Genomic DNA, 22895 nt, shown 5'->3' with positions numbered 1-22895 from the left:
GACATGGGTAAAAACATTTATCAGATCGAGATCTATCTGCCCTGTAATTTTAATTTTAAGGAAATTTTGCTGTTTTTGGTTATTATCTTGAATATTATTATAGATAAAGATAAACTGTAAACAGCAATAATGTTCAGCAAAGGAAGATTTACAACTAAGTCAACATGACCGAAATGGTAAATTGACCATTTAAGGAGTTATTGTCCTTTATTGTCAATTTTTAACAATTTTAATGAAATTGGTAAATTTTTATTAACATTTTCCACTGAAACTACTGGGCCAAGTTCATTATAGATAGAGATTATTGTGAACAGCAAGACTGTTTATTAAAGAAAGATTTACAAACACATCACCATCACCAATACACAATTTTGTCATGAATCCATCTGCTTCCTTTGTTTAATTTTCATATAGACCAAGGTGAGCAACACAGGCTCTTTAGAGCCTCTAGTTTATAAAAAAAACTTCTTGAGGTTTTCTAAGTGTGTTTAAGATAACAAGGGAACTTTTATCAATACTTGGTCTGTTATAAGTACATAAATTAGAATCTGCTAGTTGGAATTTTTAATCAGAAAGAACTATATCTGAAGGCTTAGGTCACCATGTATTGAGCATACTTGCCAACCTCTGACAATACACCTAATCACTATTTAATCCATTCCGGATAAGTTCTAAAATTACACAACTTTTTCATCTAGTTGAAGCTATCTGGGACCCTGTTTAAACAATTAACCATGCATGATACTTTTTAATGAGACCTGTTTTAACTACCGTAAATACTTCAAACAAAATATTTTTTTACTTCAATTTCAATTTCGAAAAAAGTGGATCATATTATATCAAATTTTCTTGATGATCACTTTCGAAAGTTTTTTCTCCCTCAGCTCACTACTGATGACCTCCATTTTTTGGCCGGTGACTCAAACAGAAAGTTGTATAAATGACTGTTTTCCCGGAATGGACTAAATAGCGATAAGGTGTATGGAAAATCATGTCATGACATGACATGACATTTGAAAAAACGTGTGACGTAGATGTGAAGTTTTAATATGAATGTGGTATAAATGTTCACAATTTCACATACAATTTTGTTTCTATAAAAAAACAATATATATTCTACTGTTAACTTTTATTGTATTAAGTGTTTTGTTATGTTGCTTTTAAAGAAACACCACTGGGTACATATTTAAAACAACTGCCATTTTCAAGATAAGCTACATTTATTTGTTTATTTCATATAACATCACTCAATATATATATAACAAAGTCAAGTTCTGATCAGAATTCAGTGTCCATTTCTTTATAATTGAAAATGCTCTCCCACAGTAGGAATTGACTGAATAAGCTTCACCAAGATTTAAAAGAATGTCATAATATTTTTTTCATTTTGCAATGTAGAATGTCATCTATTATCTCTGCCATTGTTTCCATTACTGGGTAGTTCATCAGATAATAGCTGGTATTATGAGAGCTGATCCAACAGTTCTGTGATATTTCCATCCCCATGGCCTGTAGAAATGGCTAGATTTGAATCTGAAATTGAAAAAGGAAAATGTCACGTTTTATAAATTTGATTTACATTAAATAAATGTGTTAAATGCCTATTTAAATAGCTACATTGTATTTCTCCTCTCACATGTATTGTTATAATCAATGCAACATAGAATGCACAATGCGTTACTTGTCACACGATCATTTAAACTCGAACTCCAAAATATATAAATCTTGAATCTTGGTACATATACATAGTTTTGGCTTAACAATTATTGGTGCTTTAGACGACGTACATGCCCTGAAAACGACCTATTCCTGTGCACATTATCCTTACAAAGTGAATTTGAAAGAAAGTTACAAAATCATAAAAACTAATCACAAACTACTCACCTTTAACTGTTTGTCCATATAGAAAAATAAACAATATGGCAGCAAAAACAAATACTTCGAATTTTTCGGTATTTATCGCCGAATAAGGAAAAAACTTGAGAATAGCGATATCACTAATGACAAAAAAATGAAAAGAACGAAAAAGCATGTAAAGTTGTGAAAAGCGTGTACACGCCATGTGACAAAATTCTTGCGTGTAAAACATTGAAAAATCGTGTTTTACACGCAAATATCATGTCACTTGACATGTATGGTATGGAGAGGCACTTGAATCAAATAACAAATTCATTTTCTACTGAAAAATATTTTTCAATATCAAATGCCACAAATTTTATAGTCTTATTTAAGCAGCAACACATTTGTTTCAGTTTTGAGTTATGAGAAACAATCCCATTGTAACTGAGACCAGAGAAACATTATTGTACATTCTCCTACCTGTGTTTATTTTTGTGAAAATAATAGTAAGCTATATTTTATTGTAGGTTGGGCAGCATCAATTTTATTTAATCAGAACATCAGAGAACAGTTTTTAAAGTTCAGAAATCGCCCTGACACTTTCAGTTTAGGAGTTTGTAATGGATGCCAGTTAATGGGTCTACTTGATTGGGTAGCTCAAGATGAAGACCAGAAAGGTATTTATTAGGAATCAGTTACGGAGTGAGTAATGAATACCAGTGAATCGGTTTACTTGATTAGGTAGTTCAAGATGAAGACCAGAAAGGTATTTATTAGGAATCAGTTTATGGCTTTGTAATGGATGTCACTTAATGGATCTACTTGATTCAGTTGCTCAAGTAGAAGATCAGAGAGGTAATTATTGGAATCTGTTTAGGAGTGTGTAATAGATGCCTGTGAAAGGGTCATTCTGATTGTGTGGGTAGATCAAGATGATAATTTGGAAAGCGTTTATAAGAATTCAGTGTATGAGTATGCTATGGATACCAGATAAAGGGGATACTTGATGGTGTATCTCAGGATAAAGATAAAAAATAAGTAGCAGATGAAGATAACAGAAAAGTATTAATTAAGAATCAGTTCACAGGGGCGGATCCAGGATTTTCAGTTAGGGGGGGCGCAAATTTTAATTTTTTGGAGGTTTTTTTAGGTAAAATTATTGAAATATTCTTCTTAAGGGGTGAAATGTAGATAGCTCGAACTATTGTGTGTTAAAATAAGCGAGGAATTCAAGTTTAAAGCTGAAACAGCCTAAATCCACACCTGACAACAATCTACAGATAGACGGGCGGACAGACGGACGCAAAGTGAGACGAGACAGATCACAATTGCTCACCTAACCAATATATTTTTCAAACGAAAAGTTCTACTTTTACCAGCGATTTTTAATTGTCCTTTCATACTATCTGTTTTTTACTTTTTTGATTTTCGGAGGTCGTGCCAGACTTCACTGTGTTCGCCACAAACAACTAAAATCAGAATGAGATGCATTTACGCAGATATCTTTATTTACTTGGGATCCCAAGCATACGGTAATACGGTACAGAATTCGGCTAAATATTTAGGTTGCAAGGGAGAAATAAATATAGACACAGAGATACAAATTAATAAACTAACCTTTCGCTTAAAACAAATTAATAAACTAACCTTTCGCTTAAAACAGTATTTCTATCTTTCATTACGGATATTATAAAAGAATCTCACCTGCCGACTGTTTTCTGGACCGTGTCATGATGAAATTGTGAAAGTGATCTAGGGATGTTTTGGAACTTCGATTATCAAACAAATTGATTATAAAAACCGCAAACACAATGTTATAGCTGTTTTTACTTTAACAGCTAAACACCTATTATATCTGTCATCAAACGCAGCTCCGCGTTTGACACACTCCTTTCAAATTATTGACAGAACTTTGATAAAGCGTAGGTCAATTGATTAGTAATCACGTTGATTCTGTGAAACTGACGGTTTTATACATACTTTGATTGTTAAAAGAGATTGAATGGTCTCTTCTGATACTTAAATATGTTGAAGTCAACCCATGCTTTGCAAATTTTAGGGGGGGCGCACGCCCGCCAGGCCCCCGCCTAAATCCGCCCCTGGTTCAGGTGTATCTAATGAATACAGGTTTATGGGTCTACTTGATTAGGTAGCTCAGTTTGTAAATTGAAAAGGCATTTTTTTATGACTTTGCTGACTTTTAATAGGAGTGGTTTGGTAAACAGTCGGTGTGTTTGTTGACACATTGAATTTTGCCATGAATAATAAAGCTTATCATTTTGTTTTCAGAAAATGTGTCTAGTGGAGTAGGCCAAGGTGTATTTTTAGACCATAATGAGTCAGGTAGATTTGAGTGTAGATTTGTAACTGTTAGAGTTCAATCGAGTCCATCTATCATGTTCCGTGGTATGGAGGGTACAGTGTTTGGTATGTGGAGTGCCCATGGAGAAGGTAGGTAACTCTGTATAACCTCTAAAAATTATAAGAGTAAAATGCATTGTTACAGTTGCACAATAATTAATTTATGTAATAGTATTATAGTTGTTGACAAATGTCTGAAATAAAATTAACGGTACCAATTTTCTTGCACCAGATGCGTATTCCGACAATACATGTCTCTTCAGTGATGCTCGTGGCCAACATATTTAAAATACAAAGCTTATATAAAAGATGAAGAGCTATAATCCAAAAGGTCCAAAAAGTACAGCCAAATCCGTGAAAGGAATCACAGCTTTGCATGAGGGAGATACATTCCTTAATTTATAATAATTTCTATCATTTTGTAACAGCTAATTTTAATAACACAAAAAAATCCGTATTTTAATGCCAGTACCGAAGTACTGGCTAGTGGGGTGGTGATACCCTCGGGGTCTAATAGTCCACCAGCAGAGGCATCGACCCAGTGGTAGTAATAAAATTAACGGTACCAATTTTCTTGCACCAGACGCGCATTTTGACAATACATGTCTCTTCAGTGATGCTCGTGGCCAATGAAAGATATACATACATGTAACTTTTTCATTGATAGCAAAGTTCATACCTTAAAGGGGCGTTAGCTGTCAAATTCATGTTCACTGATTTGACTCAATTCTCATATTGGATTTATAACACACCAAAACTTGTATCTAAATTACAATCAGTCTGAAATGAACAGTTAACAATCCATGTATTCAATAATACAACTCCCTAAAAACTTCCATAATTTTTTTTTTTTATTCAGACGTTTTGATGCTTATAATAGGTTATGTGGAATTTTATCATATTTTTGATATGAATTATTTTTACAACAAGTACAATATGGTATGGGTTTTGGTAAATTTTGAAGCCAGAAGAATGACTTTTAGTTGTGTAAATTCATTTCATTTGGGGTCATGTGGTCTCTATTGAAATAATCTTAATACCAATTTTAATTTAATATTGTTTAACTGTAAATACTTACTAATTCTACTTATAAAGAATTCACACATAAATGTCACATTAATTATTGATTTTAAAAAAAGGTGGCATGTATTTGTTAATCAAGTATTACTGCTTGTAGTAAAATATGTGCATTGAAAAATTCATACATTTAATTTGGAATTTCTATTAAAAAACTAAATAGTTGTTCAATAGATGAAAACATGGTAATTAATGCATTTGTTTATTATCTTTTTCTTGTATGTTTCACAGGTAAAATGATATTCAAAACACCAGACATCCAAAACGATGTATTACGAATGAACTTGGCTCCTGTCCGATATGTGGATGATTCTGGAAATCCCACTATAGTTTATCCCTTCAATCCTAACGGCTCACCAGATGGCATTGCTGCTCTCTGTTCGGAGGATGGTCGTCACTTAGCCATTATGCCCCACCCTGAACGATGTTTCTTGCCGTGGCAGTGCCCCTGGATGCCATTTGGAATGAAGGAGAAATTAGATGTTTCACCTTGGTATAAAATGTTTCAGAATGCATTTGACTGGTGTGTTGAACAAGTTTGATTGTAATGGTTGTGTTAAGCGTAGATTTTTATGAGCATTTTTATTTGAATGAATTATTGACAATGATATTGTAGAAAATTTGTTAGTAGAATGAATCTCATTATAAGGTTATTGATCTGAATGACCAGTGCACTGTTGTTTTTCTTTTAGATATTTTGTAAATCCCTGTGTAATGGAAGAACAATACCACTTTATGTGTGATGTAGTATTGAAATTTTCACCTAAGATATTTTCCTGAGAATATGGGAGAGATAAAGCATAGTATTTAAAAAACAGTTTGTATCATAAAATTCTAAAAGTTATTTCATTTACTCAAATAAGTCATTGTAAAGTAAAAGATTATCTTCATGTACATTAGTAAGAAAATATTTTGAAACAACATGAATTTAATTCGAACAAATATTTTATTGACATGAAACTATTCTTTTCAAATAAAGACAATTAAATGATGAACGTTATTTCTTACAAAGCAACTGACTAATATATAACATTGAGTTCAAATGTATAACAGCTTCCTCCCATTAAAATAGGTCAATCTGATTTAAATTATGTATATCAATGATTTATATTAATTGATGGGAAATTACACCTTTTCAGTGTTTTTTAATATGTAAGGTTTATCAAACCATTAAGGGGTCTTAGGCAATGTTTCAATCATAAATCTTTTATGTTTCATCATAGCTCTCACTTACTTAAATTATGATTATCAATAATTTGTATACACTGATGGAAAATAACACTTTTTCAATGTTTTGATATGTAAGGTTTATCAAGGCAATTAGGGGAATTAGGCAATGTTTCAACCATAAATCATTTATGTTTCATCATAGCTCTCACTTACTTAAATTATGATTATCAATAATTTGTATACACTGATGGAAAATAACACTTTTTCAATGTTTTGATATGTAAGGTTTATCAAGGCAATTAGGGGAATTAGGCAATGTTTCAATCATAAATCATTTATGTTTCTTCTCACCTCTCACTTACTGAAGTAGGTTGTTTGCATCTCATTTTTCTGTAGCTTGAGACAAAAAATCATTATAAAGTCATGTTTGTTTGATATTAATTACAACAGCTATCTGTTTTTCCATATGAAAATATTTCATGTTTAATCCACATCTTGTCTGGACATGCTACATGGAACTTTGTGCAACCTTTTGTCAATAATCTTACTCGCATGATTAACATTTACACATAATATCTAATTACTGCATCACAATCAGTATTGGGTTTACTGTGAATGATATGAATTTTAATGGATCTTCACATTTCTTTCTGCTTTTTCTCCTTCACCCCTATTCAGAATTTAATGAAACTCTCTCAAAATCTTCACCAAACAATGTCATTGAGAATGACATATTCTGTTCTGTTTTCTTTAGACAATCATCTAATGTGCCATAATTGCATGATCTTATTTGTTTCTGTTACTCCTCCTTAACCCTGTATTAGACACTTCCTATCAGGGCTCTGAAAGGTTGTAGTAACGGAGAATTTAGGAATCAAATTCCTGGATAACTGTCCATATATTTTGTTCTTAATCTTAATTAGAAAAAAATTATTCGTCCAAAGATGATCTGTCATGGATATATAATGCAATGATCTCTAAAATTGGATCTCAATGTATTTTTCTGCCTTGATGAATTTGATTAATTACTGTGACATCATTCAGTTTGGTATATAGTTTATTGTTAGTAAATAACTATTATGAATATTGATGTATTAGTTCTACCTTTGTGCCATTTTTAAAATATAGATTGTTTCTTGATAAAATGTTCTAGTATTTTTTTTTTTTTTTTTTTCATGATTTTGTCTTCTTCATATGGAACTACATGTATCTGTGTTTTAAAAAAAACAAAACATTATCACAAGTAATGTATTCATAAAAGATGGTTCCTCACTACAGACATGAAATCCCATCATATGAAAGGCAAGTACAGGCACAATGTATTAATATTATGGAATATATGGCCACTACTAACCGCAATATATACTAATGTGTTAATTGATACATTTGAGATTCTTTTGTTCTAGGGTATATTTTTGATAATTATTTTATTAAACTTAAAAAAAAATAAAATTGTGTTATCTCTGTAATAATTGTAAAGTAGCAAATCTTGTGTATTTATCATAGTTGAGGAAGGAACCAGACTAAGTGTTTTTTCTGAAATACCTTGTTGATTTTAATCAAATCTTTTCTGCATAATTGAAAATTAGTATGCAAAAGTGAAAACTAAGAGTTTTATGTTAATTTGAGCTCATATTGCCTTGTTTGTCATTATTTTACGTCCACCGTTATGTTTGTTGTCCATCTGTTATCGTGAATGAAGACAAAATCGAGGGAAACCCATCAACAAAAGGAGGAAAAACATAACAACAGAAACACTGAACGACCACACAAGCAATTCCCAACATCCTAAGAAACGACCTATTTGATAACTGCGATATCCTGATTTGATACAGGATATTTTAAGAACAAATGACTGATTAATCCTGGTTTAATGATTAGCAAAACCACCTGCTTATATGGCAAAAATACATCTAAAATTACAATATTACATGACAGGAATACAATACAAATAAACACAAGAACACTCAGAGGAATACATAATATATTCTACTTAATAAAAAGACCACCTTTTTGTCTGTCGCTTCTCTTCCTCCCCAATAAATGAATCATCATGCCTTTGTGTCCTTTAAGTACTATGAATAGTCGTATTTGTCATCCTCGTTTATGATTATTCAATTTGGGTTATTTTGAGAGTAAAACGATTGTGTCGGACCACTAAATTAATCCTTCCAAAGTAGAATGTAAAAGTAGCCATTCTCTGACACAAATTAATGCCTACCTAGACTAACCAACAAATTTGCAGAAAGGTTACTTTCGATGAAAGAGAAATCCATTTAGACCATTTTGAGCCAAAATTTACTTATTTATAAGTTTGCATTAAAAATTTAGGATAGATGTGCTCAATAGTATACCAAGGATTTTTATAGTAAGATTTCAAGAAAACCAGAAGTTATTTTGGTAATACCTGTATTCCCAAGGTCGGATTTTTCTATAAGACTTAAAAGGAAGGTTGAAAATTGGCATGTAGAAAGGTTATACATGTACAAATCAAGATATACCTGGTTTCTATGAAGTTAAACGTTTGGTAAAATATTTAGAAAGCTGTGAAAATTTTAAAAATTAGATGGTCAGATTGGGATTTTTAATTGGTGGTCTGACTATTTTAAAGCGTCCGGATATTGTTTGTAATAATGTCGTTCGACTTTTGACATAACATGATCTGTCCTTGAATAACAAGTTTGAATATCTGTGGCCTGTTTTAAGTAGTCGGGGTACACTTCTGATCATGAAGTTGTTACTGACTCAACATGCACTAACGTAAGGTAATAATTTAGATATGCTTACATTATACGATGACAATTTCATAGAATAAGTGATGTCAATAAAAAAAATCATGTCTGTACATGTATGTCTTTATTTATACTAATACTTTGTTGCACCATAGACTTGATTAGTAATAAAGTTTTGTTTTGTGCACTAGATTTCAGGAATTTCCTAGTATTCGAATCGCGGTTCCACAGGTACACATAGTTGTTTTCAAAGTGTGCTGTAACTCTTCCTATAACTCAAAACTTAGCGTTTGATTAAAGTTTGATAAACGATTGTCTTCTTCCATTTTCAAACACCATTGTTCAACATAAATTAACGTATGCACATATTGTTGAATGAGTGCAGTTTGCCAAAAGTCTTAAAAAAACCTAAGTCGAAAACTTAAAAGGTAATTTACATATTGCCACACATATAATCTGTGCATACATTTTTGTCGAGCCTTCGTCGAAAAAGAGAGACATAGCGATCCTATATTCCGTCGGCGGCGGCGTCCACAAATATTCACTCTGTGGTTGGTTTTTTGAAATTTTAATAACTTTCTAAAACTATACTTGATTTCTACCAAACTTGGACAGAAGCTTGTTTATGATCATTATCTAGAAGTAAATTTTGTAAAAATAAAATTCCATTTTTCCCGTATTTTACTTATAAATGGACTTAGTTTTTCTGCCGGGAAAGATTACATTCACTCTATGGTTAAAGTTTTTCAAATTTAAATAACTTTCTTAAACTATCCTGGGTTTGTACCAAACTTGAACAGAAGCTTGTTTATAATTATAAGATAGTATCCAGAAAGAAGTAAATCTTGAAAAGAAAAAAAAATCCATTTTTTCTGTTTTTTACTTTTAAATGGACTTAAATTTGCTAACAGGAAACTACACATTTACACTGTGGTTAAAGTTTTTAAAATACTATGAACTTTCTTATTCTATTTTGGATTTGTACCAAACTTAGACAGAAGCTTGTTTATGATCAAAAGCTAGTATCTAGAAGGACATTTTGTTTAAATGTAGACGAGTATGCTTTGGTTCATCAGGATTTCTGTTTACATATTATGCAAGCAGTGTTTGAATGTAAATCATGGAAGTGTTTCTTGTTCTGCAGCTCAAATGATTTTTGTAAGCCTTCGACTTTGGTCGAAAAAGCGTGACTAAGCGATCCTACATTCCCTCGTCGTCAGTGTCGGCATCTTCGGCGGCGACTTCCACAAATATTCACTCTGGTGTTAAAGTTTTTGAAATTTTAATTATTTCTTAAACTGTACTGGATTTTTTTACCAAACTTGGACAGAAGCTTGTTTATGATTATAAGATAGTATCCAGAAGTAATTTTTGTAAAAATAAAATTCCATTTTCTCCATATTTCACTTATAAATGGACTTAGTTTTTTCTGCGGGGAAACATTACATTCACTCTGTGGTTAAGGTTTTAATAACTTTCTTTAACTATCCTTGGTTTGTACCAAAGTTGCACAGAAGCTTGTTTATGATGATAAGATAGTATCCAGAAGTAAATTTTGGAGAAAAAAATACCGTTTTTTCCGTATTTTACTTTTAAATGGACATAGTTTTTCCGGGGAAACATTACATTCACTCTGTGGTTAAAGTTTTTAAAATTTTAATAACTTTCTTAAACTATCCTGGGTTTGTACCAAACTTGGACAGAAGCTTATTTATGATCATATGGTAGTCATGATAGTATCCAGAAGTAAATTTTGTAAAAAGATAACTCCATTTTTTCTGTATTTTTACTTTTAAATGGACTTAGATTTTCTTCCAGTTAATATTACATACAGTCTGCAGTTAAAGTTTTCAAAACATTTATTAGATTCATTAACTATCCTAAATTTTTACCAAACTTGGACAGAAGCTTCTTACAATCATAAGATAGTAAGAGGAATATTTTTATTGATTTTTAGCTCACCTTGCCCAAAGGGCCAAGTGAGCTTTTCTCATCACTTGGCGTCCGTCGTCCGTCGTCGTCCTGTGTCCGGCGTTAACTTTTACAAAAATCTTCTCCTCTGTAACTACTGGGCCAAATTTAACCAAGCTTAGCTACAATTATCATTGGGGTATCTAGTTAAAAAAATTGTGTCCGGTGACCCGGCCAACCAACCAAGATGGCCACCACGGCTAAAAATTGAACATAGGGGTAAAATGCTGTTTTCGGCTTATAACTCAAAAACCAAAGCATTTAGAGCAAATCTGACAGGGATTAAATTGTTTATCAGGTTAAGATCTATCTGCCCTGAAATTTTCAGATGAATCAGACATTTCGTTGTTAAGTTGCTGCCCCTGAATTGGTAATTTTAAGGAAATTTTGCTGTTTTTGGTTATTATCTTGAATATTATTATAGATAGAGATAATCTGTAAACAGCAATTTGTTCAGCAAAGTAAGATCTACAAATAAGTCACATGACCAAAATGGTCAGTTGACCACTATAGGAGTTATTGCCCTTTATAGTCAATTTTTAACCATTTTTCATAAATCTTAGGAATCTTTTAGAAAAATCTTCTTCTCTGAAACTACTGGGCTAGATTAATATAAACCAGCCAACAATCATCTTTGCGGTATCTAGTTTCAAAAATGTGTCCGGTAACTCTGCCAACCAACCAAGATGGCCGCCATGGCTAAAAATAGAACATGGGGGTAAAATGCAGTTGTTGGCTTAAAAACTTAAAAAACAAAGCATTAAGAGCAAATCTGACAGGAGGTAAAATTTTTGATCAGGTGAAGATCTATCTGCCCTGGAATTTTCAAATGAATTGGATCATCGGTTGAGGTTGCTGCCCCTGTATTGGTAATTTTGAGGAAATTTTGCTGTTTTTTTGTTATTATCTTGAATATTATTATAGATAGAGATACACTGTAAACAGCAATAATGTACAGCAAAGTAAGATCTACAAATAAGTCACATGACCAAAATGGTCAGTGGACCACTATAGGAGTTATTGCCCTTTATAGTAAATTTTTAACCATTTTTCATAAATCTTAGGAATCTTTTAGAAAAATCTTCCTTTCTGAAACTACTGGGCTAAATTAATATAAACTTGGACACAATCATCTTTGCGGTATCTGGTTAAAAAAATGTGTCCGGTAACTCTGCCAACCAACCAAGATGGCCGCCATGGCTAAAAATAGAACATGGGGGTAAGATGCAGTTTTTGGCTTATAACTCAAAAACCAAAGCATTAAGAGCAAATCTGACAAGAGGTAAAATTGTTGATCAGGTGAAGATCTATCTGCCCTGGAATTTTCAGATGAATTGGATCATCGGTTGTTAGGTTGCTGCCCCTGTATTGGTAATTTTAAGGAAATTTTGCTGTTTTTTTGTTATTATCTTGAATATTATTATAGATAGAGATACACTGTAAACAGCAATAATGTACAGCAAAGTGAGATCTACAAATAAGTCACCAATGACCAAAATAGTCAATTGACCCCCGAAGGAGTTATTGCCCTTCATAGTCAATTTTTAACAATTTTCATAAAATTTGTAGATTTTCACTAACATTTTTGACAGAAACTACTAGATTTAGAGTTAATTGTAAGTAGCAAGAATGTTTAGTAAAGTAAGATCTACAAACACATCACCATCACCAAAACACAATTATGGCATGAATCCATCTGTGTCCAATGTTTAATATTCACATAAACCAAGGTGAGCGACACAGGCTCTTTCTAGTTTCCCCTCCTTTTGGTTAAGCCTGCGATTTACAGCAAAAGTAGGCAAATTTTTTACCTTTATATATATTTATTGTAGGCAGTTTACTGTACACAGACTTGAGTTGTGGTAAACATAGATTAGGAGGATCTTCATTAGCTCATTGTTATGGTCAGTTAGGTAACATCTCACCTGACCTAGATGATCCGGATATTTTTGTCAGTGCCTTCAATCTCACACAGAAACTTATCAAAGGTAGGTTTATAAACAGAACATACAAATCTGTGCATAGTAAAATTTCAAACAGGAAACAGGGAATATGTCAAAGAGGCACCAATTTGACCAAAAAGCAGATAACAGAAAAGGCCACCAAGGTAGGGGTCTTCAACATGGGAAGAAAATCCCGCACAACCTGAGGTGATCCTCAGCTGGCCCCTGAATAAAATTGTAAAAATGGATGTTAAACTCCAAAACATTTATTATACATAAATACATGTTATTCTTTTGAAAATAAAATAAAAAGTAGGTTTAAACTTGCCTGGAAGTAATAGAATATTAAGTACTCTATCTTCTTTTAACCTGCTTCCTTACAAATAGCAAACTATGGAAGACATTTTGGCTCCCTAATTACATAGTTTTTGGTTGTATTTCAAGTATATTTTACAGATGGAAAGTCATATTCAAAATTACTACGTACTGTGCAAGATCTACATAAGTAATCCATGTTGAAAGCATCACTGTAGTGGTTAATTGCTTTTTATGGCCCCTTCAAGAACAATTTGACCAAACTACCTTGGAGGTTAAAAAATTTGATAAGATCATTATTTGAAAAGGTGCAAAGACCAAAACTGTATTAGTCAGGAATATCATTGTTAAACAGTTCAACCGTTCCATTTCAGACAGGAAGTTGGTTTCTGGTCATGATATAAGTGATGGAGGATTAATAACATGTATTTTAGAGATGTCCTTTGCTGGTAATTGTGGAATAGACATTGACATTTCTTGTGATTCAGGTATGATATATTTTACATTGATATTTCTTATGATTAAAGTAGGTTTACATGTAATATTGGGAGATATATTAGCAAATGTGTAGAGATTCTGGTAAGACAAGTTTGCATTACTGATATAAATGTGGAAGGTCAGTATTACCATTTAGCTTTATTAAAAAGTAGCTGATTTATATGGAGTTGTGAAGGCTCCTTGTTTTGTAATGCCTTCTTGTCCTTCTGTTTGTAAAATAAAAGGAACGGCAACCATGTTCAGGAGATGGTTCCTGTCACTTCTCAGTTTGTGACTAATAGCAGTGATGAACAAGGAAATCAATATGTGATTGTACTCATTACTGTCACCTAAATTCAGGGATACAAGATACAATCAGCATTGCCTCGTCAAAAATATTCATTAAATGAAGTTTTTCACATTAAATTATTTGAAACTATACTTTTCCCATGAGGACGTGGCCAAGAAATACCAACCGCTTTTATACACAATAAATTATTGAATGTTTCTAATGCTCTATATTTAATGGGTTTAATCTAGGACTATTATAAAAGTTAGTAGAATAGTCCCAGGTTTTATATGAAAATGAAATTTGTAATAATTAAGTGCCAGTCTGCCTAAGAATCGGGCAGTGGTGAAAACTAGACCAATAAAAACCCACCCAATTTGACATTGATTTCAGTTCATAATATGTATTTATGCACAAAAATAACATTCATTTCCATTTTCTGTTCTGGTAATAGAAGACACAATTTGGTTGAAATGCTCTAGAAATTAACAAAGAAGGGGAGATAACTCTGTAATTTGCTATAATTCTAACCAATTTTCTAACCAAGTTATTTGATATTAGCAGACACACACACACACGAAAAACTAATACTTTTTAACTCAGGATGATGGCAAGTACTAAATAGCATGATTAGCTAGGTGGTTTTTTTTTCTGATCATGTTTTGATTTTTTTCCTAAATTGCCTGATTCTCACAAAGACTGGCATTTTCTAAATTTTTCATTTTCTTTAAATTAAAACTTTTGCATGACAAAAGTTAAATTAAAATTCAATAAAAAGCAGTAATTATAAAAGGCATTGAAAGGGATTGAAATTGAGAATATAGAATGAAGTGTATGGTTCATTTGTATTTTACAGATGTACCATTTATTGATTTGTTGTTTGCTGAAGAACTGGGATTTGTATTTGAAGTATCAAAGAAAAATGAACAAAAAATAATAAATGCCTTTTCTGCAATAAATATTCCTTGTTTTTTCATTGGACATTCAAGAAAAGATACCAAACAGGTAAGTATAGAAAGTTAATGTGTCGTATTGACTCTTTCAAATGAAGAACCTGATTAAAAACCTAAATATTATATTGAATATTCTGAAGTCCTTTTGCTAACTATCTGCTGCAAACTCCATATATGTATTTGTGAGGAATATACATCCATGTCTCTAATGAGCCTTGCAGCACGCGACCTATTCATCCACAAATAGTTATTGCAGTGGTTCTGAATTATAACTTGCTGAGAGCTTGGCACTTGCTCTTCAGAGGAAGCTGGGTTTAATATTACCATTCTAACAAGGCATGACTACACATTTTTTTTTATCTTGAAGAGCCTTTAGCAAGGATTTTACTGTTGGCCAGAAGACCCTATTTTTTTAACCCAGTCAAAAAATCGCCATTGCTGGATTAAAAAAAAAAAATTAGCAATAGTATCAAACTCCATCAGGCAAAGTTAATCAAAGATGAGTTTTGCCATCTCTTTTTGTCACATTTTACACATGATAGTCAAGAAAAAACTTGCATCTCATTTTTCTCAGGAACTACTATGGAAGGATTTCTGAAATTTGGTTTCAGGGTTTATATAAGTAGTCTAAACCGTGTGATGGGTTTCCAGATTCATCACTGAACAACTTCCTGTATTCCAAAATATTTGGGCGGGGTCAGTGAGCAGTAACTGACAGTTTTACCTGTGCTTCTTGAATATCGTTTTTATGTATCTTTGGCTTTTAAAATTTCCAAAGAAGATAATTCATAAAAACACTTATGACTTTAAACCAATCAAAAGAAAACATTTTTTTTTGTCTTGGCTGCTGTAAAAGTTTCAGTATGCAAAACAAAGGGATTCCTATTCTGTTCAGAAAAAGATGAATTAATATCCTAATTAATTTTAATGTTTATATCAGTGACCTATTTCTCCATTTCAGATAAATATATCGGTAAACAAACAGGAGGTATTACATGAAGACATGACAGGTCTCAGAGATATCTGGGAAGAAACCAGCTTCCAGTTAGAGAGTTTTCAAACAGACTACCAGTGTGTACAGCAGGAACAGCAAGGATTGAAAGAGAGGCTAAAGCCTCCTTATCATATACCATTTGAATCAGAAATCATCAGTTTTGTTCCCAGAGGTAGACCAACAAGTATGTGATGGTATATTAACTCACTTCACATTTACAACTTATGAAAACATGTTTGTCTAAAGTTTTGACCTTTCAGTTATTCTAGAATGAATGTCCTAAGACTGAAATGTGTAGTAAAGCATTACAATGAACTAAAATAAGAAATTGTTTTAGGAAATCATACAAAATTTAATGTATCTGCTGCATGTTTAAATGGGCTTGTAACATTCATCTCAGTTAAAATCAATAAACCCATGATGAATGGGGATAGATATGAATCACCTTGTCTGTAAGTGGATCTGTCTGTCCATTTTAAGCACAATTATGAATAGCTAAACAGATATTCACGAAACTTTACACGGTGAATGCTATCTTGGTTAAAAGGGACTTAATCGGATTTGCCATTTTAATGAAACACTTGTTTCTATGGATGAACTCATCTTGCATATTATAACATATCAACTCGTTAGTGCCACTTCACCCAGATGTACTCTGAATAATAACTCCTACATTTGTTTCCATGAAGATGACCAAGAAAGTAAATTATTTCAAGTTTTTTTTTGGAAATTATTACTAATTCACCTTTTCACACTTATTTAACTGCATGGGGCTATTTGTATTGTCATGTTTTTTTTGGGTATTATTGCAAGCAGTAACAACAGATTTAGTATTGAATGGATACTTGATGAATGATGAAATTATTATTTCAATTAAGTGGTTCTCTCATTTTAACTTTTAAACAATATTTAAAGCAAACAACTTTGATGAGAGGTAATTACAATACAGATTCACGTATTCAATTTTAAAATTGCAAAATACTGTAGTATAGATTTTTTTTTAAATTGTTGTCCTGAAATAATAAAAAAAGAATAGCCGGTCTAATTTTGCAATGGTCTATTAATAATTTGATTGGGTAACCCATCACTCCGGACCTAACCACCAGTTTAGTGTATTGATCTGTATATATACTCAACAACTGGCATATATTTTACTTCCTGTAGTATTGTTTGTAACGTTTCATTACAACTGTATCATTATTTTGTGATATTTTAGTGTTAAAGTGTGCTGATGGTGAATGGAACAATATTTAATCCTTTTGCTAAGTAACAATCTATGAATTAAGTACTATGTACAAAAAGAAATCTTTAATTCTGGAGCTTAAAGATTCAGGAGCAACAACTCTGTTCAGAGAAAAAAGTAAAATATATAATATAAATATATAAAATATCTTTTGTTATGTTAAAACTTGTTTTAAAGACACTTTATATAGGAATATAAAGAAAGCTATCTCTAAACTAATAGAAAACCTGTAACTACATTATGTAAACAAAACCTTTAGATAGATCATGTGAGTTAACCTAACCTATAAATAGACCAAGTATATGAAATAACTATCCTATAAATAGATGAATAAGGTCTAACCTGAGACCAATATATTATTCATGTTTTGATTCAGATTTTGATGTTTTGAAATCGATTGATTTTTTGTTTTGAATATATGAAGAAATGATGATGAGAGAAAACATATCTATCTTTAGAAATCTTCACATTAAATTCTTAAGATTGTAATAATATTTTTCTATTTATAGAAAAATTTATATATAGAGGGATAATATTTTAAATGGTAGTAAGAAAAGAAATACCTTCATATGAAGAGTAAAAATTACACCGGTCATGTGGTGTGATGGTGTATATAAAACACAGGATAATCCATCACTTCGGACCTAGCATATAAATCATAGTGGCTGAATGATATATATGTCTACATATTTGTGCTACTTATTTTCTCTGTGGTATGAATGTACACTTATTATTAGATTTATATACTTCATATTCTGTATATTGCTTTGAAGAGTTCTATATTGACAGAGTCAGCCATTGTTTATCTTGTATACAACTAGGAATAAACAAATATTCTGCAGCTTTGAACTATAAAGACAAATTGAGAAAAGGGAATATAAGGAACAGTAACTCTGTTTTGTACTGTTTTGATACGCTCGTCAAAATTTTGACGGGATGTATTATGGTATACAAATGTCCTGTGTCCATCCGTCCATCCGTCTGTCTGTCTGTCCGTCTGTCCAGCGTAAACATGTCGCACCGTAACTTGAGAACGACTTATCCAAATTTCATGAAACTTAACATAGTTGTTTCTTATGATGGTCAAATGATCTGTATACTTTTTGGTGAAATTAAGATTAAAACTTTTTGAGTTACGGCACTTTGTAACTAAAACAGGGGTGTGTTTTTTTAGCTCACCTGGCCCAAAGGGCCAAGTGAGCTTTTATCATCACTTGGCGTCCGTCGTCCGGCGTCCCTCGTCTATAAACTTTTAGAAAAATCTTCTCCTCTGAAACTACTGGGCCAAATTAAACCAAACTTCGCCACAATCTTCATTGGGGTATCTAGTTTAAAAATTGTGTCCGGTGACCCGGCATACCAACCAAGATGGCTGCCATGGCTAAAAATAGAACATGGAGTAAATTGCAGTTTTTGACTTATAAATCAAAAACCAAAGCATTTAGAGCAAAACTGATTGAGATAAAAGTGTTTATCAGGTCAAGATCTATCTGCCCTGAAATTTTCAGATGATTCAGACAACCCGTTGTTAGGTTGCTGCCCCTGAATTGATAATTTTAAGGAAATTTTGCTGTTTTGGGTTTTTAACTTGAATATTATTATAGATAGAGATAAACTGTAAACAGCAAAAATGTTCAGCATAGTAAGATCTACAAATAAGTTAACATGACCAAAATGGTCAATTGACCCCCTAAGGAGTTATAGCCCTTTATAGTCAATTTTAACAATTTTCGTAAAATTTGTAAATTTTCACTTACATTTCCACTGAAGCTATTGGCCCAAGTTCATTATAAATAGAGATAATTGTAAGCAGCAAGAATGTTTAGAAAAGTAAGATCGACAAACACATCCCCATCACCAAAACACAATTTTGTCATAAATCCATCTGTCTCCTTTGTTTAATATTCACATAGACCAAGGTGAGCGACACAGGCTCTTTGGAGCCTCTAGTTTCACATGTCGCACCGTATCTCAAAAACGATTCTTGATTATGGCTTAAAACTTTAAACACTTCTTTGTTATATTAATCTTAAGATCTGTATCCTTTTTGGTGATGATTTAAAACTTTTTTTTGGAGTTATTGAGTATTTTGTTAAACAGGGGAGGTTGTTTTTACATGTCGCGCCGTATCTCAAAAATAATTTATGATTATTGCTTAAAACTTTACACACTTCTTTGTTATATCAATCTAAAGATCTGTATACTTTTGAGTTTTGATTCAAATTTTTTTTTAGTGATAGGGTTGGGGGTTTCACATGTCCGGCCGTGTCTCTAAAACAATATATGGTTATTGCTTAAAACTTTCTCAGAAACTAATTATGATTATTGCATAAAACTTCCACAATAGACGTAGGGCGTATCATGCGCTCATGGCGCAGCTGTTTATTAAATATATTATGCTTGTAAATAAAATAACAAAAGCAAAAAACTTATAAGACTATGAGCTCAAAATTTGTGTTTTAAAATCAATAAATTTCCTGCTTATGGGAGATAAATAAACCCATAAATATGTAATTTGTTCCTTGTTTGTAAACATGCTGTTGCAATGTCATGAAGTGATACTTTGGTCAAAAGAAAGTTTAAATTGGGGGGAAAAAACAAGAGGCGCATATTATTACAAATCTATTGCATGAGAAAGAGAATTATGCATTCCATTAGAGCTTTGAAAAATGTTTTAAAATAGAATGAAATGGAAGTCAGCAAAATGTCATGTGTTAAATGATATTATTCATTATTTAATCTGATGCTGGGTTGGTGACACACAAAATGTTTTTTTATTTTATTAAGATATGAAGAATATGTATGGACAATTTGGATAATAAAGCTAAATTATATTTGCCATTTAAATTAATCCAAATTTATATTATTGAATGAGAGTAATTTCAAATTACAACTGAAGTTTGCTTTGACAGTCTATTATAATGTTGCTTATAAAAATGGTTTGATGTAATCATAATATTTATATTTTACTAGGTATACCACCGATCAAGGTGGCAGTTTTACCTGGGGAGTGTAGTAAATGTGTGTAATCATGATATCCATATTTTACTAGGTATACCAACGATCAAGGTGGCAGTTTCACCTGGGGAGTGTAGTAAATGTTTGTAATCATGATTTCCATATTTTACTAGGTATACCACCGATCAAGGTGGCAGTTTTACGTGAGGAAGGTAGTAATAGTGACAGAGAAATGGCCGCTGTATTACACATGGCCGGCTTTGAAGTTTGGGATGTCAACATGCAGGATATGTGTTCAGGAAAGATAACTCTTGATCAGTTCAGAGGAGTAGTTTTTGTCGGTGGATTTAGCTACGGTGATGTATGTGGATCTGCTAAAGGTAGGTTTTGTATGGAAATAAAACATATTTCAGTTATAATTTTGAAAATACGACTAGTGTAACCCTCATAAATTGAAAAACACATCAGTATCTCCTTTTATCATAAAACAACTAAAGGATTGTTTAGTTAAGTGTAGGAATTCACTAGAACTACATATCTTTTATATATGCTTCATGGTCTGAGGTTTCTGACTCCAATTAAATATTCAAGGAGTTATTTAAAAAATATACTTTAAAAAGGTTGTGTACTCTTGTAACTATCTTACTATGAGGAGGATAGAGGATGTTTACATTATAATAATGCCAGATTGCTTGAAAGAACTGACACTATTCATTGGGAAGATAAGCTCATCTGTTATACTTTAGTTCATCTTTTGTAATCAATCGTCATCTGTCTCTATTGTCTTTGAGACCAAAATGACACAGATATTAACAACTAGAAGTCACATTACGGACTTTAACAATGAGCAAAGTAGTATACCTGTATTCATCTTCAAATAAATTACTTCTATACATGATACTTGACAACAAATATTCTGCTATCAAATATAACTGCTGATTGTTTATATTCTTGGCTATTGAAGTCAACAAATGGAATGTCATTAAAAAAATACACTTTCCATCCAATTGAATGTTAGACACAGCTTCCAAAGGCAATCTTTTGACTCTGATTGAATAATTTTGAAAATATCATCTTCTTATAAAGAAAAATACTTGAGGTTTTCTAAGTGTGTTGAAGACTTTTTGGAACTTTTATCAATACTGGGTCTGTTATAAGTACATGAATTAGAGTCTGCTAGTTTGAATTTATAATCAGAAAGAACTTTATCTGAAGGCTTAGGTCACCATGTAGGGAAAGCAGTTGAATAAAATAACAAATTCATTTTGTACTGAAAAATACTTTTCAAAATCAAATGCCACACATTTTATAGTCTTATTTAAGCAGCAAAATATTTGTTTCAGTATATTGAGTTATGAGAAACCACCCCATTGTTACTGAGACCAGAGAAACATTATACACAGGCAAAATTTGCTCACATGAATTTCACATGAATCTCACATGAAACTCACATGAAAAATTTCATGTGAGATTCACCTCAAACGAGCTTATACATGAAACTCACGTGAAACTTTTCATGTGAATTTCACGTGAATTGAGATTCACATGATATTCACGTGAAAATTTTCACATGAATTTCACGTGAACTTTGACAAAAAAAAAAAAATATTTTCATGATTTTACTTGAATTTAAAAATTTAGATGTTGTTTGAAATAATTTATTTTAAAAATTCATGTGAATTTCACGTGAACAAATTTCATGTAATTTTCATGTGAAGTTCACGTGAATTTCACCTGTGATTCTTGTGAAACTCGCATAAACTGATTTCACTTGAGTTTCACGTATAAGCTCGTTTCAGGTGAATTTAAATTCACGTGAAATTGATGTGAATGAAAATTACCTGTGTTTGTGAAAATGATAGTAAGCTATATTTTATTGTAGGTTGGGCAGCATCAATTTTATTTAATCAGAACATCAGAGAACAGTTTTTAAAGTTCAGAAATCGCCCTGACACTTTCAGTTTAGGAGTTTGTAATGGATGCCAGTTGATGGGTCTACTTGATTGGGTAGCTCAAGATGAAGACCAGAAAGGTATTAATTAATAATTAGTTAAGGCGTGAGTGATGGATACCAGTTGATGGGTCTACTTGATTGGGTAGCTCAAGATGAAGATCAGAAAGGTATTTATTAGGAATCAGTTAAGGACGGAGTAATTAATAACTGTTAATGGGTCTACTTGATTGAGTAGCTCAAGATGAAGATCTGAAAGTTAGGAATCAGTTTAGGACTTTGAAATGGATGAGAAGTTAAAAGGATCTTCTTTATTCGGAAAGCAATAATGAAGAAAAAGATCACAAAAGCATTTTCAGGGGATCAGCTTAGGATTATGTAATGTCTACTTGATTGTGTAGCACATGATACAGATCATGAACTTATTTCCAGGAACCAATTTAGGACCAGAAATTGATACTAGTGAATGAAAGTTGATAATGTAGCTTAACATAATGTCACAGATTTCAGTAAAATTTGGCATACAACACTGGCTCGATGAACTTGAACTGAAATCGAAAAAATAATGCATTTATCTCAATTATCATTTGAAATATTACTGATTGAATTCTTACAAAATGGG

At 32.0% G+C, this 22895-nt stretch overlaps 2 protein-coding genes across 2 annotated transcripts in view; both read left to right on the top strand.

The window, feature by feature from the left end:
• The window catches only part of LOC134697280 (phosphoribosylformylglycinamidine synthase-like), a gene marked incomplete at its 5' end in the record, with an annotated part of 54286 nt that extends 46406 nt beyond the window's left edge, over positions 1–7880 (top strand). The window contains 3 exons of the mRNA XM_063559453.1: positions 2367–2516; positions 4129–4290; positions 5509–7880. Coding sequence (XP_063415523.1) covers positions 2367–2516; positions 4129–4290; positions 5509–5819 — 623 coding nt within the window. The remainder of the gene's footprint in view (positions 1–2366; positions 2517–4128; positions 4291–5508) is intronic.
• On the top strand, positions 7709–22380 carry LOC134697459 (phosphoribosylformylglycinamidine synthase-like). The gene is made up of 7 exons (XM_063559738.1): positions 7709–7766; positions 12983–13138; positions 13783–13896; positions 15031–15179; positions 16089–16305; positions 20496–20702; positions 22205–22380. Exons 1-7 carry the CDS (start codon positions 7709–7711, stop codon positions 22363–22365), a joined length of 1062 nt encoding a protein of 353 aa, XP_063415808.1. The 3' UTR covers positions 22366–22380.
• Positions 22381–22895: the final 515 nt, after the last annotated feature.

Source organism: Mytilus trossulus, chromosome 14 (genome assembly GCF_036588685.1).
Source record: "Mytilus trossulus isolate FHL-02 chromosome 14, PNRI_Mtr1.1.1.hap1, whole genome shotgun sequence".
NCBI lineage: Eukaryota > Metazoa > Mollusca > Bivalvia > Mytilida > Mytilidae > Mytilus > Mytilus trossulus.
This window is presented reverse-complemented; position numbering and strand designations above follow the sequence as displayed.